This window comes from Podarcis muralis, chromosome 6 (genome assembly GCF_964188315.1).
Source record: "Podarcis muralis chromosome 6, rPodMur119.hap1.1, whole genome shotgun sequence".
In the NCBI taxonomy this organism is placed as follows: Eukaryota; Metazoa; Chordata; class Lepidosauria; order Squamata; family Lacertidae; genus Podarcis; species Podarcis muralis.
The window spans coordinates 24,932,577-24,948,555 of NC_135660.1; the positions used below are offsets into that span (position 1 = coordinate 24,932,577).

Sequence of the window (15,979 nt, forward strand, 5' to 3'; positions counted from 1 at the left end):
CTAGGGACTATAATAACTTCAGACTGGAGAAAAGAGGGTTAATATGACACAGAGCTCTCTAGCATCCTGCCAGGCCCTCTTGGGACCATGTGGGATTTTCTCCCCTGCTGATCTTGCTCTTTCTAATAGCAAACTCTGGTACCGAGTGCCAAAGAAACAGAAGCATGCTTGCTGGAACCCTGTGGTGTGCAAAAAGGCACCTAAAGGAGTATTGATTCAAATACTAGGATCCAGAACAGAACAGTAACCTAGGCTTCTTAACAACTTTAATGAGATTAATTGATGAGACCTTGGAGAAGTTGCAATTAAAAATAATACCTTACTTTAGAATTGTGTATTCATTATTAGATAAGCTTCATATGTAACAGGCTGATCATTATATTCTAATGATATGCTTTTAAGAGTTCTTCATACATTATTCCATTTGTTCTAGTACTTTTTTCTTTAGAGGGCATACCTCTCTTTTGTGTAATAATTGTATCATAATTACCTTCCTCTAGATTCTCAGACAGGCACATAAAGCCGCATAATATCCTTTTGAAAATGGGGCAACACCATTTTCATGTTGCAGATTCAGAGGATTTAGCTCTGTGTGCCTACATCCTGTATTAACATGGTTTTGTTATCACCAAGCATTTTAAGGTGAAGAAATTTGATTCAGAATTGGTCATTTGTTTTGTATTTTATGATTTTATAATATTAGGATGTTATTGGATATTTTCCCTATGAGTTGATATTCAAACAAACAAACAAATATCAGTAACGGAAGGATACATTTTAAAAATGAGTAATAATCAAATAATAATATTTATGGAGCCTTAGAGGAAAAAGGGGGACCTGAAGACCTGAAAGAAAACATTAGGAAACTCAGAAAAAGGACCTGACAATAAGTTATTTTTATGACAAATCATTCCTGCTTCTAAGTGTGTCAGTGGTCTTAGTTACTGGTTTTAGTGAACACATATTTTGCCCACTAACCTCTCTCACGAACCACTGGCAGAATGCAGGTGAGATCCATTCTCTAGCATGGAAGCCACAGTCCATAAAGATGGCTTTTTTATTCACACCGGGCTTCCCCAACTGTAAACATAAAAACAAAACAAGGCAGAATTAGTAATTTATATTGAATACTAATAGGTCATGTTCTCTATTCAGACGGCAGCCTCAGGCCTCACTTGAGATGAGCAGGGAGTTGCATTGCTGGAAGTGAAACTTAACTCTGGTTGGATTTTCTCACCTCTGGTGTGCTGGATCCATATTTTATCCCAGCTGATAACTGTATATTTTTAGAGTTCAGTTAGCTGTGTGACTGGCTTATACATCTATCTACACCTTTTATATAAATAGTAATTCATAGGGTGACTAAGAGTGGATGGAACACCCTTTTCATTCTAGTTGTTGTGTAAAAGAGGGATCTCTGTCTTACAGAACTGAGACAGGCTCCATATGCTGAGATTTCTTCCGTATTCACACCTATATAGTAGATAACGGATATGGGGGAAGTGTTCTGAGAAAAGGAAGCCATCTTTCTCCTTAAGATAGTCACCATTCATAAAAACTGCCCAGTCTGGGCTGCTCCCACATTGTCTCCTGTCAGCTGGGATAGCTGAGTTGGTAGAGCAGGAGACACTTAATCTCAGGGTCATGGATTCACATTGCTGGTTGGACCACCGTGGACCCTTCTAGCTCTACAAATTCTACGGCTCTATGATTATCATGTGGGGGAGCGGGGCTGAGGGAAGGAGGACCTTGCGTTTACTCAAGCATCAAAAAACTTGGACTGTAAAGGTGTGATATTCCGAAACATCGACCTGATACTCAAAATAAGAACATATTGAAACTGATTTCTTTTGTTTGCTTGAGCTGTATGATGGAAACGACTCAAGAAAGGAAATGCTGATTAGTTGTTTGCCTCCTGTTGCCAGAAGAAAAAAAAAAAAAGAACAAAGAGAGAGAAAAAAAGGGGCTGAAGTTTATAGATGACATTATAGCAAATAGGTTTACAAACAACAGATGGAGCACACAATTATACAAAGGTAGATTACCATTTACCTTGCTTACAGGAACACGGTTAAATTTATATGTGCAAACTGTCAAAAGACTTTTATTACGGTCTGGGCTGTTTAGGACGCCTTTACTATCAATCAAAAAGGATAAAAATGTCACCATAAAAGAACTTCACAAAAATCTGCTTTGGTTTCCTGAAGCATTGATTGAAAAATACAAATCTGGAGCATGCAAGGGCTTAATAAATATTGTTGTTTCTTATGTGTCAAGAGAAGAGCAAGCAGACTGGATGAAGAAATGAAAAGCAAATACCTTCAGGAGGTGCATTGAGCGTCCCTCATAGGTTGTTCCTATCTGTGACAGGGAGACAAGATCTGGGTTCTCCTTTGCAATATTTTTGATCCAAGGCTCTATCTGTTGAGTTTAAAAAAAAAAGGTAAATAAGCATATTTAATAGCAAAAGGAACCACCTAAATATTGAGTCAGTCTACTAACAGTATCTGTAGGCCAGTAATATAAATGCTGATTTGATAGTGCTTTCTCCACGGCCACCTTTTCCAACTCTGCTGCTAAGCAGCATTTAAACTAGCAATAGCACCAAAACTTGATATTAGCTGGCACAGAGGTTGAATTTAGTAGGTTTGTAATTCTCACACTTTGACATTTTAATAATTCAAACCATGATGGAGATGGACTATATATCAATTTATATTTATTTCACCTGCATGATTGGCATATTTCCTACATCTGGCATGGCTGATCAGTCAAACCCTGCCATTTTTCCTCAAATGACGCTCAGTCATTTTTTCCCTCCTGTAGTGCTTTAATTTCCAAAGGAAATTAAAATATACTGTTTGCAATGCACCCTCACGCATGATGATTTTACTCAAACCCTTTAGTTTCTCCCTTGGCATTGTTACCAACATGCCAAGTTGTGCAATGAACAGGCATTTTTGGCCACCAACTTCCATAGCCATTGCCTTTGCCTGTGGCTTCCACTCCATACTGTTGCAAACAAAGCATGTGTAAACATAGCCACTCAGAGAAGGATGCACTGTGAAGCGTGATGTTGTGATGCAACGTATTGTGCATGCCATGTTTCCAAGATTCACTTTGGTGATGCACATGGTGAAAAATACTAAGGGAAATAACAGAACACCCCTGCCTGTGTTTATAACCCTTGGATTTGTAACTCAGAAGACAAACTACATATTATGATGGGGTCAGTATGCTAAGCACTAATTCCAACTGGAGATACCAGGAATTGACCCCGGAACTGAATACACACAAAGTATGCACACTATCCCTAAGTTGTAGGAGAGAGCAATTGCCCTCATGTTCTGCATTTGGGCTTCCCATAGGTCTCTCCTTGGCCATTGTGGGAAACCAGATGTTGAACCAATTTTGGCCTTGGGTGTGATCCAGCACTGCTCTCTTTTATGTTCTTATGTTCATAGCAAAACTACCATTGGGAAGCAGAGGAGGATATTCAAACATGAACATTTTTTTACCGTTTCCCAATTGTTATATTTTTCATACTGATGTCCAGTAGCCCGGATATGACTGTCGAACTGCCCATCAAGTACAGCCTGAAGGTTGTCAATCAAAACTCTGCAACAAAGCAATAATATGGACCAAGTCAAATGGGGGACATTTCATTTTCTACTGCCGCTGTGTCTCCATTTCTGCTTAACACCCCCGTGATTACTGTTCGTATGATTCCCACCACTTCTTCCCCTTCTGCCTGCAAATGCTATCTTCATGCAATGCAGCTTCCCAGGTTGGGGAGAGATGAGAACTGGAGGAAGTTTGGAAGAAGAAGAAGAAGAGTTTGGATTTGATATCCTGCTTTATCACTACCCAAAGGAGTCTCAAAGCGGCGAACATTCTCCTTTCCCTTCCTCCCCCACAACAAGCACTCTGTAAGGTGAGTGGGGCTGAGAGACTTCAGAGAAGTGTGACTAGCCCAAGGTCACCCAGCAGCTGCATGTGGAGGAGTGGGGAAGCGAACCTGGTTCACCAGATTACGAATCTACCGCTCTTAACCACTACACCACACTGGAAGAGAGATCCCTGCTACTGCCTTGTTTATCTTCAAGCCAGGCTTGCCTCCAGAAAAAAAAAGAGTTTCTTTTTGTTTTGTTCCAAAAAATCAGAAAATGGTTATTTGACCAGAGGTTGCAACAGGTAGAAGAAATATTCTCTTTCAAAGTATTTTAGGATCTGTTAAAGACATGGTCTCCAGCCTTTGATCCACTGATCTACCAGCACTTCTGCAGAACTGTCTATATGCGTGTTGACTGGCAGCAAAGAACCCTGCTCTCTCTCTAGCCTGAATAAAATGGTATAGGCTAAAGAAATGTGCAAGCTCAGTGCCCTTGATCACGGCGATCTGGATGAGAAGAGTGAGAGAGGGCAGTTTGCAGTGCACTCCCAGCCTTCATAATGAACACATTGACATGATGTCAGGGCACTGCGGCTCCACATCAAAGGCTCGCGTCTCCTCTAGCTGTAGCAAGGACACTTCACTGAAGTCTGTCAGGGACAATCTCTTTGGTGCAGGAAACTGGGCACATTCATTATTAGCGGAGGAAGTGTTTCAGCAGAGTAACTCTTCTTTCGCTATCTAGGCACTCCTGCTTCCCTAAGGAGTACAGAAAGTTACTGCTAGGTTACTAACTGGAATCAGAAAATGGCAACGTATCTGGCCAGTGCTTAAACACAGAAGAGAAGGTTTAGCTTTCCCCCTGATTGCCAATCCTGATTGCCAGCCCAGTCCCCACTCCAATGTTGCTCTCCGTTGCAGCTTTAAAAAGGATTCATGCACCTACACGTGCTAAATCAAATTTAGCATCACTCTTATTGCTAAGTGGCTAGAGGACCTTGCACCTTGGATGGTATACAGATGGTGTAAACATACATACATACATACATACATACATACATATAACATGAATTGGCTCTTTGTTGCACAAAGTACAACTTTGTTGATTCTGTTCAATGCTCTTCGTCTTGCATGTTTAAACTTTGTAATCCTTTCCCTTTTTGGTTTTGTTGTTTTTTGATCCACCTATCTTACTACCTATAGGGACGCGGGTGGCGCTGTGGGTAAAAGCCTCAGCGCCTAGGGCTTGCTGATTGAAAGGTCGGCGGTTCGAATCCCCGTGGCGGGGTGCGCTCCCGTTGCTCGGTCCCAGCGCCTGCCAACCTAGCAGTTCGAAAGCACCCCCGGGTGCAAGTAGATAAATAGGGACCGCTTACTAGCGGGAAGGTAAACAGCGTTTCCGTGTGCGGCTCTCTCTCGCCAGAGCAGCTTCGTCACGCTGGCCACGTGACCCGGAAGTGTCTCCGGACAGCGCTGGCCCCCGGCCTCCTAAGTGAGATGGGCGCACAACCCTAGAGTCTGTCAAGACTGGCCCGTACGGGCAGGGGTACCTTTACCTTTACTATCTTACTACCTGCTGCTCTCCACAAATACCTTACCTGCTTGGATTGCCTCTTGGAACTAAATCTTTTTCAAAGTCTTCTGTTTTGTCTGACAGATACTTTGTCCTCACCTACTAGTATGAAAAAGCTCAACCCTACAGAAATTCTGGCCTCCTCTTTCTACCAGTGCAGGGTCCCAACTTCATAGTCACAAGACAGGTGCACAACACCTCTTTAGTGCATGGAATGCTCTGGTGTTTTATCAGACACCTAATGAACCTGAATATTTGGAAGATTCAAGACAGACAAAAGAAAGCACTTCTTCACATAGTTATTGTTCTGCAAAGCAATCTGTACCTCATCTGGTTCCAGTCTAAAGACCATCTTACCATGGCTTCCTTTAAGACACATGGTTAGACATACTCAGAGTAGACTCATGGGGGGGGGGGGAATAAACATGTAACACTAAATGTAGAGATGTCCATTGTTTAACCCACTGATATTAATGGAGCAAATGCTAAAAGCGAAAGCATACTTGTAGTCCAGTGCACTCAGCTGAAGGAGGCTCTCGACTTCAGAACATTTGTCCGCTTCAACTCGGAAGTCAACTGTTGTTTCTGTTTTCACTTGGTCAACAGAGTCTGGGCGCCAGAAATCAACCTGAACAGAACCAAACAAATGGTATGTGGGGGAAAAAGATACACATAGTTTCATCCTAGATCTGTCAGTGTGTGTGGATTTGGCTGCATAACATTATGTAGACTCATGCAATAATAGCAGTGTTGTTATGAATTGAAGCAGACAACCAAATGCACAGAATCATAGAATTGTAGAGTTGGAAGGGACCACAAGGATCATCTATAGTCCAACCCGCTCCAATGCAGGAATCTTTTGCCCAACATGGGGCTTGAACCCACAACAACCCTGAGACTAAGAGTCTCATGCTCTACCGACTGAGCTATCCCCCAGGTCAATGTAAACACAAAGTCTCTTACATGTGACTCAGTGATAGTTTACAGTTGATGCCTTATTAAAACCAATTGCTCCTAAGGCAGCAAACTAGTCCATAGTCCTAAATTAAATTGTCCTAATCCGGCAAGAGATTAGGTTGTGTGGTTGGTTCTTCCTTGCTTTGGCAAGTAAATGAGGTGATACGGAGCTTTTCAAGTTTGATTTTGACAAATTAGCAGAGAGAAAGTGAGTGAATGAGGGAAATGGGGGTTCCTAGCAGTTTAAATAGTAATCATTCTATGCATGACTGAGTGAATTTCTAATTAAAAGGTGGCTTAGTGTGTTTTACAAATTAAACTTAAGTAGGCACAACTGAGTCCCATGGAGCTTACACCTAGGAAACTATGCATAGTTTCACAATTATGCTGGCCCTAATAAACTAGTTATATACTATATGCACTGTACTTCAACGTGTATGTATAATAATGGATCAACAACACAGTTGCATGCATTTTTTTTATGGTCCTTGGGGGTGTGGTTGCATATTCTCTTTTGGGCTGCCACAATGAGTTCCTGCACTCACTAGATAGCAATATTATCAGTGATGGTTATTGTGGTGGGGCAAAGCTACTTTCCTGACACCAGCATCTCTGCAGGATAAGGCTGGGGTGGAGCAAGGTGGCAGCAAGGTCGGGCAGCATGGGCACACCAGTGCAAGCATTGGACCCAGTGCTGCATCTATGCAGCCCTGGCCTTGAAAACATGCTCTAGTCTTTTCCAGTAGCAATGCTGCTGTCAAGAAGGTAGGTCTGTCTCCAAACACCAGCCACTGAGTGTAATAAAACACAGATGGATGTAAGACAAATCAGAGCTAAAAGAGACACCAGATCATTCACAGGTAAAATGCCAGGAAGATTTAGAACCTCAGCAGGACCAACGACTGCAGAAAGAGCGAACGGTCTCAGCTCATTGATAGAAGACCAACAGAGAGGGTGCAAAAGGCAGTAGCTCAGTGCAAGAGTATCTACTTTACAAGGCAAAGGTCTCAGTTTCAATCACCTGCCTGAAACTCTGGAGAGTTTTTGCCAGTTAGGATAGATACTATTCAGCTAGATGGACCAATGGTCTGACTCAATATAAGGCAGCTCCCCACATTTCTAAGGTAGATCCCACTGCGGAAGCAATTTTCAAAGATTGGGTGCCACTACAGACAAGAGCCTCTTGTAGCCAAAAACAATTCAGATGTTGGCAGGGCACAGAAGGGAGACCTGCCATAAGATCTTAATAAATGGGCAGGTCCACATAGGAGAAGATGGCTATTTAGGTATCCTCATGTTACGCCTATTCAAGCCCCTATTATCTAGTGAGACTCCCATTGCAATGGCGATCTCTGCATTTGTTCCAAAACCTTATCGCAATTGCTTTGCAAAGCCTCAACTCCCTTGTTGACTGGTAGCTTAAACCTCTCAGCAGCTGGAGAACAGGTGTGATTTGGCCAGACTTCAGATGTGCCTCACAATCAGGAATAAAGTTTAGAGGCACGTTAGTTAGCACTGTCGCCCATGAGAAAGAAATAACTTGTGAATTTATGACCTCCAGGCTGACATTTGCTTGTCTTTCTAAGTTAGGAATTTGTGGCCTCGTTTCATCTGGATGGGCTGAATGGATCTGTAGTGACTTTTCCTGGATGAAGCATATCTAAAAGGTGCCTATTGCTTTGGTATCTAAGCAGTGAACAAAATATTATTACCGTAGGGATTATAACCCTATAAACAAGGAAGGCTATCATCTAAATATACTGCGATAAATATGAATTCTGTCCTTAGCTCATATATATCTGCCTTCGCTTAGCAATTAAAAATAACTTTGCCTCCTTCCCTGTTTTTGTTGTGGCCTTGATTTATTTACTTAAGCTTTTCTTTTTTACTTCGCACACACTTGTATCATACCATTCCTTAAATGGGTGCTATTTATGATGCACTTTCAGCGAAAGCCTCAGTCACAAGGATAGAGCAAGGCACATTTTCTATATTGAGGATTAATAAAAGAGGTTTTGGAAAGCAAAGTTGAGGAATTCAGAGGTCTATTTCATTGTGAGATATTCCATTATAGCATAGACTAATGGTACTCCCCACCCCGACCCCAATGGATCACCTGCAAATTGCTGACTGCCTTGATGCAGCATCTAGTAATATATATATATACTGTTCTACAAATAAAAGCACATGCACAGCTTATATTTTTAATAATGGTAGTCTTGCCTTTCTAACATGATAGTTTTGATTTTGTGAGCAAGGTTATGTCAAGCCAATTTCCCATCATCAGAAAAAAATAAACCCAGTACCATGTACAGATATTCTTAATTGTTATGCAACTTTTCCATGGACCACCAGTGGCCTGCAGATTATAGCTTGAGAACCTTTGACATAAATAATGACTAAGGGCTGTGTACACACGGGACCTTTCAAGCACATTCAAAGCACATTCTTTCTCTCAAAGTATTTTTGGCACTGTAATTTACCCTCCACCGATTTAAAATTCCCAGCAACCCTTCACAAACTACAGTGCCCAAAATTATTTAAGGGAATGTGATTCAAAGTATAGTGTGTACACAGCCCAAGAGCTGAATTCTATCCAAAGTTTAATGGAACTTATACCCAAGTAAGTGTGGTGTGGGATTCTCCCAGCTTCTGCCAACCTAGCAGTTCGAAAGCATGCCAGTGCAAGTAGATAAATAGGTACCACTGTGTCAGGAAGGTAAATGGCGTTTCCGTGCACTCTGGCTTCCGTCACGGTGTTCCGTTGCACCAGAAGTGGTTTAGTCATGCTGGCCACATGACCTGGAAAGCTGCCTGTGGACAAATGCTGGCTCTCTCAGCCTGAAAATTGAGATGAGCACTGCAACCCCATAGTCACCTTTGACTGGACTTAACCATCCAGGGGTCCTTTACCTTTTTTTATACCTAGGATGCCTGTGGCTCCTTTGTGTTGGTTACAATGATGAGATTGTGGTATATCCATTTCCCTGGCAGTAAGCCCCACTGTATTCAGCGGGATTTGCAGCAGAATCCTAATCATGTCTACTGAGAAGTAAGTTATGCTGAATTCAATGGGACTTACTCCCAGGTAAGCAGGGTTAAGATTGCAACATTACCGCTGAGGAGATAGTTATATAATCATACTTTAGCTACAGGCCAAACACACAGCTACTCAATACATCTGTGTGTATGCTATTGTTGTGTGCAGTCAGACAATTTCATGATCCATGTTTGAGAACATGTTACGTACTGGAGAACATACTGTAATTCCTAGACTGTTGCCATCTTCTTCCATTCCTGTTCTCTCAAAACTAGAAAGGGAGGCATCAGAAATTTTACTCAGTTTATTGCTTTTTTTGCTATGAAGCCTGAGAGATAGTGACTGAGGGAATTGGGGCAGATTGCCAGGTTTAGATTCAGCTAAAAACACTGTGATGGAATCAATATGTCTATATAAATGGATACACTTGTGCAATTTAATAAATGGGAGGGGGGAGAGAATAATACTGTAGTAAAACATTCTATCTACAGGGAGTTTCTGATGTGTGGGAACCTTCAAACTTGAGATCCTCCCACCTTCCAAGCTGTACAGACTTAGACCCTTCCAACTCTTTTATTTCATTATTGTACACTGTGGTTGGTTCTATATATTGCAAGCAGGTCATAAATATACAAGTTTTCTCTTGCTGTGTAACATGTTAGTTTCCACACATTTCCTTTTCTTTCAGTCGGGAATGTTCATTGCTATTCCATTGCTTGCTGCCCACACTAGTGGTCAGAGGATTATGGGATGTATCTAGGTTGCATTTTTTGTCCCTTCTCTCAATCATAAAGTCCTTTGCCCTCCACTGTTTGCCATTCTGGACTCATGCAGAGGTATATATGTACTTCTGCATGTGTACCTTGCTGCTTTCTCAGGAGGCTGGACTAGATGGGTCATTGGCCTGATCCAGGAGGCTCTTCTTATGTTCTTATTCCACCATAAAGTAAAGGTAAAGGGACCCCTGACCATTAGGTCCAGTCGTGACCGACTCTGGGGTTGTGGCGCTCATCTCGCTTTATTGGCCGAGGGAGCCGGCATACAGCTTCCTGGTCATGTGGCCAGCATGACTAAGCCGCTTGTGGTGAACCAGAGCAGTGCACGGAAACGCCATTTCTCTTCCCGCCGGAGCGGTACCTATTTATCTACTTGCACTTTGACGTGCTTTCGAACGGCTAGGTTGGCAGGAGCAGGGACCGAGCAACGGGAGCTCACCCCGTCGTGGTGATTTGAACCACCGACCTTCTGATCGGCAAGTCCTAGGCTCAGTGGTTTAACCCACAGCACCTGGACATACAGGGCAATAGTGGGACTTACAGCTGAGCTGCTTCTATTCTTTAGCATCTATCATTAAGGATGAAAATAGTATGATCATCTCCACCCCCATTGTTCAGCCCAGATACTGAGATCCAGTGCTGAAGGCCTTCTGGTGGTTCCCTCATTGCGAGAAGTGAGGTTACAGGGAACCAGACAGAGGGCCTTCTCAGTAGTGGTGCCCGCCCTGTGGAACGCTCTCCCATCAGATGTCAAGGAAATAAGCAGCTATCCTATTTTTAAAAGACATCCGAAGACAGCCCTATTTAGGGAAGTTTTTTTTAATATTTAATGCTGTATTTTTTTTAACACTCGATTGGGAGCTGCCCAGAGTGGCTGGGGAAACTCAGCCAGATGGGCAGAGTATAAATAAATAATAATAATTATTATTATTATTTCCTGAAATGGCTGTGACCTGTCTTGTTTCCTGTTTCCAAAGATGTGCTTGGGAATAATCTTTTTAAATTTGAATTTTGGATTGTGCACATATGAAATTCTCTTAGACTAAATCAGTCTGTGGCTCCACTTAAGTAGACAGCCTTCCAAGCTCACAAGCAAAGGTCACTTTCTCACACCTGCTACCTGATCCTTTAACTGGAGAACTGCATCTGCTGGGACCTTGGCTATGCAAAATGCATGATCTCCACTGAGCTGCTGTGTCTGCATGTGGAGCAGGGTGGAGCAGCTGGTGGTCTTGCCTTGCAGTAGAAGTTGGAATAAAGGGTGTTTTGATCCTTTCCAGATCTCGGGTTCAAAATGCAAAGCCAAGCCATTGTGCTTAGCAAAAAACTGATAGCTTCTTTGTAAAACATGCGTAGAATTCAACATAACACCTGGCTGAACCCCTGGTTTAAAATAAGTGCATATCAAAACTCCCATAGCATTTAAGACATAATGAAGAGCAGAACTAGGCGAGAGAGAGAGCCTGACAATGGCCTGTGGTCAATGAAAAGTCCCTCTACATCTGTATATCATTGTAAATGCCACATCTCACGGTGCAGATTACAGCGTTTCCCTCCTCTCTTCTGCAGCTATTTCTCAACATCAAAGCTCTACGCAAATATTGAAAACAGATCTGCTATCTTTGGTTGTTTTTTCTCATGCCACAATATATCTACATCAAGGTCACAAAACACAAACTTGGAACGGACGAGAGGTTTAGAGAACATTCAAGGAAGAGACGACAACAAGCAGGAAATAAAAAAGGGTAGGAGTCTAAACTTTTAGAAAGCAGACTCTTATAGCGGAGCCTCTTAATACCATTGTTTCTATAGTTTTTTGCATTGGAAAGTCTAATCAGAACACACACAGGTTGATTTTCGTAGCTAAGCTTATTTGTTGTACATCTGCAAACCTTGGGGTTCCTTGGATCATACTGATACCTCTCCTCTTGTTCTCAGTGGCCCTATTTTTGCTGTATTCTTGTTGGCACTCAACATCTGAGCTTGCTACTAGAGGGAGTGATATTGTTAGAAGGGGCCTTACAAAACCTAGTCTAACATTATGTAATGTCAGAATCTTGTATTTTAAGCTACATTGCCATCTTACAATTTTGCCAAGGACACCCCAGGATGACTCCAACAGCTCAGTCCTACGTGTATTTATTCAGCTGCAAGTCCCATTGTGTTTAATAAGTCATAAAAAGGTAAAGGCAAAGGGACCCCTGACCATTAGGTCCAGACATGGCCGACTCTGGGGTTGCAGCGCTCATCTCGCTTTATTGGCCGAGGGAGCCGACGTACAGCTTCCGGGTCATGTGGCCAGCATGACTAAGCCGCTTCTGGCAAACCAGAGCAGCGCACAGAAACGCCGTTTACCTTCCTGCCGGAGCGGTACCTATTTATCTACTTGCACTTTGACGTGCTTTTGAACTGCTAGGTTGGCAGGAGCAGGGACTGAGCAACGGGAGCTCACCCCGTCACAGGGATTGGAACCGCCGACCTTCTGAACGGCAAGTCCTAGACTCTGTGGTTTAACCCACAGCGCCACCCGCGTCCCTTTAATAAGTCATAAGTACTCCTAATTAAGTGAGTATGGGGTTGCAATGTTTTGCTTCATTGCTCAAACTTTCTGGAAAAGAAAATCAGCTTCTCTGCAATTTGTGCTCTCTGTGCTCCACAATTTTCCCTCCCCCCAAACATTTTAATGAAACGGACTCTCAAAATTGAGAAGTATAATTAATTTTATCCTCCCACACATGAATTTACCTGCATATTGTCGGCCAGGTAATGGAGGACTTCAACCTGTTCTTCATTGTGAGGTGTTACACGAAAAACCTTATCCCTAAGGAAAAAGGCAGAAGTAAATCATTTGTACCAGAAAAGGTCATTTGTAATTTCAAGAATGTGAAAGTCTAGTATATTAAATATCCTTACCCATGAAATTTGTGAACTGAAGCTTCTGGGGAAGCAGAGGCAACAGCTACAAGAAGCAACAAGACCCACATATTTGCTGCCATTTGAGATAATGGGGGAGTCAATTATTCTCTCACTTGCTTTTATAATCAACTGTTCCTTATCTTTGACAGGCTAAACCGTAAACCCAGCCTACATGTTCCCTGATTGATCACTCTCTTGGCCTCGTCTTGTTTACAGACTACTTATCTTCTATGTGTAGTATGGGCTCACCTGTGAAAATAGAAAATAAAATCTCATGGGTTGCTAATGTATTAAAAGATTGGAGTTGGTAAACAGTTTTATTTCCATTCTTGGTGGATTACTTCACGTTCTTCCTACTTTTAGTGACTCAAGTAGGATTTAATACTAAATTGGGACTTGACCATTGGTAATTGTCATAGACTGGTTGGATGCAGAGGAACAGTGGGAGGAACCATCTGGGGGACCACCAAGAGGAGTGGTGATGGGACGCCAATGAGTGGTCACAGGAAGAAGTGGGAGAAGACTGAGAAGAGGAGGTATCAGAAGCTGAGGAGGTAACAGGGCTTACTGAGCTGGGAGAGTCTGTGGCAGAGAGAAGTCCAGAATCAGAGGGAGAAGCTGAAGCTGGAGAGTAGGAGAGAGGCTAAGAGGCAAAGATGAGTTGGTTGTGGGCAACCTCCCCTCATGCTGCAATATGCTCCCCTCCCCTCTAACCCTAACCCTAACCCCTCCCTACCGGAGATGAGTTGCTGTGTTCCATTAGGCCTGAAATTCATGAGCAAAACGCATTTTTGCTAATAAAGAGTTAACTTCAACTTGCATGGTGTGATTTACCTCTGGCACGCTCCTGACAGTAATACCCCTGCAAACTTACAGGCTTCCTATCATTTCTCTCACATGTGCGTTCTGTTCTCCTTTCCCAGCTTATGCTAACCATAGTTTACTGTGTCATACAGATCAGCAAACTGTATTTTGTGCTTTTAGAAAACAGGATTTGATGTGTGCTTGCAAACTATGGTTTGAAATTTAAAGTCGATCACAGCTTGCCAATTCAGACAGCATTGTTTGACATTGTGTCTTAAGCCATTGTGGCTGCTAGGTGGGACATTTTTATGAATCAAAAAGTTATAAAAGACAGTTTCAGTGAGTCATATGCAAAAACATGCAACCTGGCCTTTGTCATCTTTATGGATAGAGTGTCACAGAGATGTGGAATACGATTCTTCTTCCTGGTTGGCTTGGACCTTGAGCAGGAGTTTTAAACAGAAATAAATAAAAAGAATGGTTGATACACATTAAACAACTTTAAGGACTGCATCCTACAGTGTGTGAGTGGCATTCCACATGCACAATGGGACTTCCATGTTGCCTCCTCTCTCCATGCCCCTAAAATATGCTCCATAGGGTGCCCAGCCCTCCAGAGCTGATTTTGAGGGTACATGGGGGCTTATGAGATCTGTTCAACAAACTCACTTCTGCAGTCATGAAGAAATATGAATGGCCAGTAGTGTCCAGCCACCTGAAGCTCTGATTAAAAAATGCAGCCAGTAGCTTCTTAAATGGTAACATTAAACACAAAATCCTTATCATTTGATAGTCATCTTGCCCAAATACACCTGAACTCAGTTTACAATTAATTTGACCTAATTCTGTAGCACAGCAGACATTTTCCTGGATGTCTCTTGCTTGGAGTCAGGTCTGCTATGTCTGGTGCCTGCAGGAGCTATCACAAGCTGCCAAAATAGCAGCCTTAAGCCTTAAGAACTTTCAAATTGAGGATGGTGAAATCCACAAAATTTCAGTAGAGTTGTAGCAGCCTCACAAACATGGCAAAGACAATAATGCAGAGTGATCAAGCTCAGGACTTGCCATAAATAAATGATCAAAGGGACTAATCAAACAAATTGTAGATGCCATCATTTCCCGTTGAGCGGCAGGAAGATATTCAGATATAGAAGTCGGACAGATTTCCCTTCAGCATGGGGGTTCTTGGTGTTTTTTTCAAGCAGTCGGAGACCATTTCTGAAACGCAGCCTATAATGCACCATCAGCCACTTGTAACTTCTGAGCTGCCAAGGTACATAGAATATTGACATTTTTTTATGAAAGCCACCTTTCCATCAAATATTAGGAGGGAAACGCGTGGTGACATAGAATTCCATTGAAGTGGCTCGTTCTGTATCCAAGGAATGGTGGCAATTGGTCTCATTATCTCACAAAAAAGCTCTAAACTGGGGGATCAAGTTTGTGGGATCTCCTTTTTTAGATAGAACTCCAAGGCCTGCTAACTCGGGGAGGCAGTGACCTTGTGCTGAGATATCGATGCTATCCAACAAACAAACAAACAAACAAACAAACAAACAAACAAACAAACAAACAAATTGCACACTGTATCCTTTGAGCTATACACTGGGATGTAGGTCTGTACATTCAAATCTATAGACTGGGGAGTTTAAGAGTGGCAGTCTTGCTTTGTCTACAGTGGTACCTCGGGTTAAGAACTTAATTTGTTCTGGAGGTCCATTCTTAACCTGAAACTGATCTTAACCTGAGGTACCACTTTAGCTAATGGGTCGCACGATTTCTGTTCTCATCCTGAAGCAAAGTTCTTAACCTGAGGTACTATTTCTGGGTTAGCGGAGTCTGTAACCTGAAGCGTCTGTAACCCAAGGTACCACTGTATTGTGTTTTCTTTAACTTAACAAGGCTGCTCAAGGCCAGCTATGTCGTCAGACAGAGTGAGGCAACCACCTCAGGTGGCAGATACTGGGGGGGGGGGCAGTCAGTAGCTCCCCAATAGCTCCTCCTGGGCCCCTTGGCTATTC

General features: G+C 42.5%; 2 protein-coding genes across 2 annotated transcripts in view; one reads left to right on the forward strand and one right to left on the reverse strand.

The window, feature by feature from the left end:
- Positions 1-13,280, reverse strand: part of LOC114597863 (carboxypeptidase B-like) — a 29,154-nt gene extending 15,874 nt beyond the window's left edge. The window contains exons 1-6 of the mRNA XM_028731251.2: positions 13,152-13,280; positions 12,984-13,059; positions 5,969-6,093; positions 3,519-3,618; positions 2,320-2,421; positions 979-1,080 (exon numbers count right to left, since the gene is read on the reverse strand). Coding sequence (XP_028587084.2) covers positions 979-1,080; positions 2,320-2,421; positions 3,519-3,618; positions 5,969-6,093; positions 12,984-13,059; positions 13,152-13,234 — 588 coding nt within the window. The 5' untranslated portion in view covers positions 13,235-13,280. The remainder of the gene's footprint in view (positions 1-978; positions 1,081-2,319; positions 2,422-3,518; positions 3,619-5,968; positions 6,094-12,983; positions 13,060-13,151) is intronic.
- The window catches only part of CP (ceruloplasmin), a 569,984-nt gene that overhangs the window by 207,217 nt on the left and 346,788 nt on the right, over positions 1-15,979 (forward strand). The window lies entirely within an intron of this gene.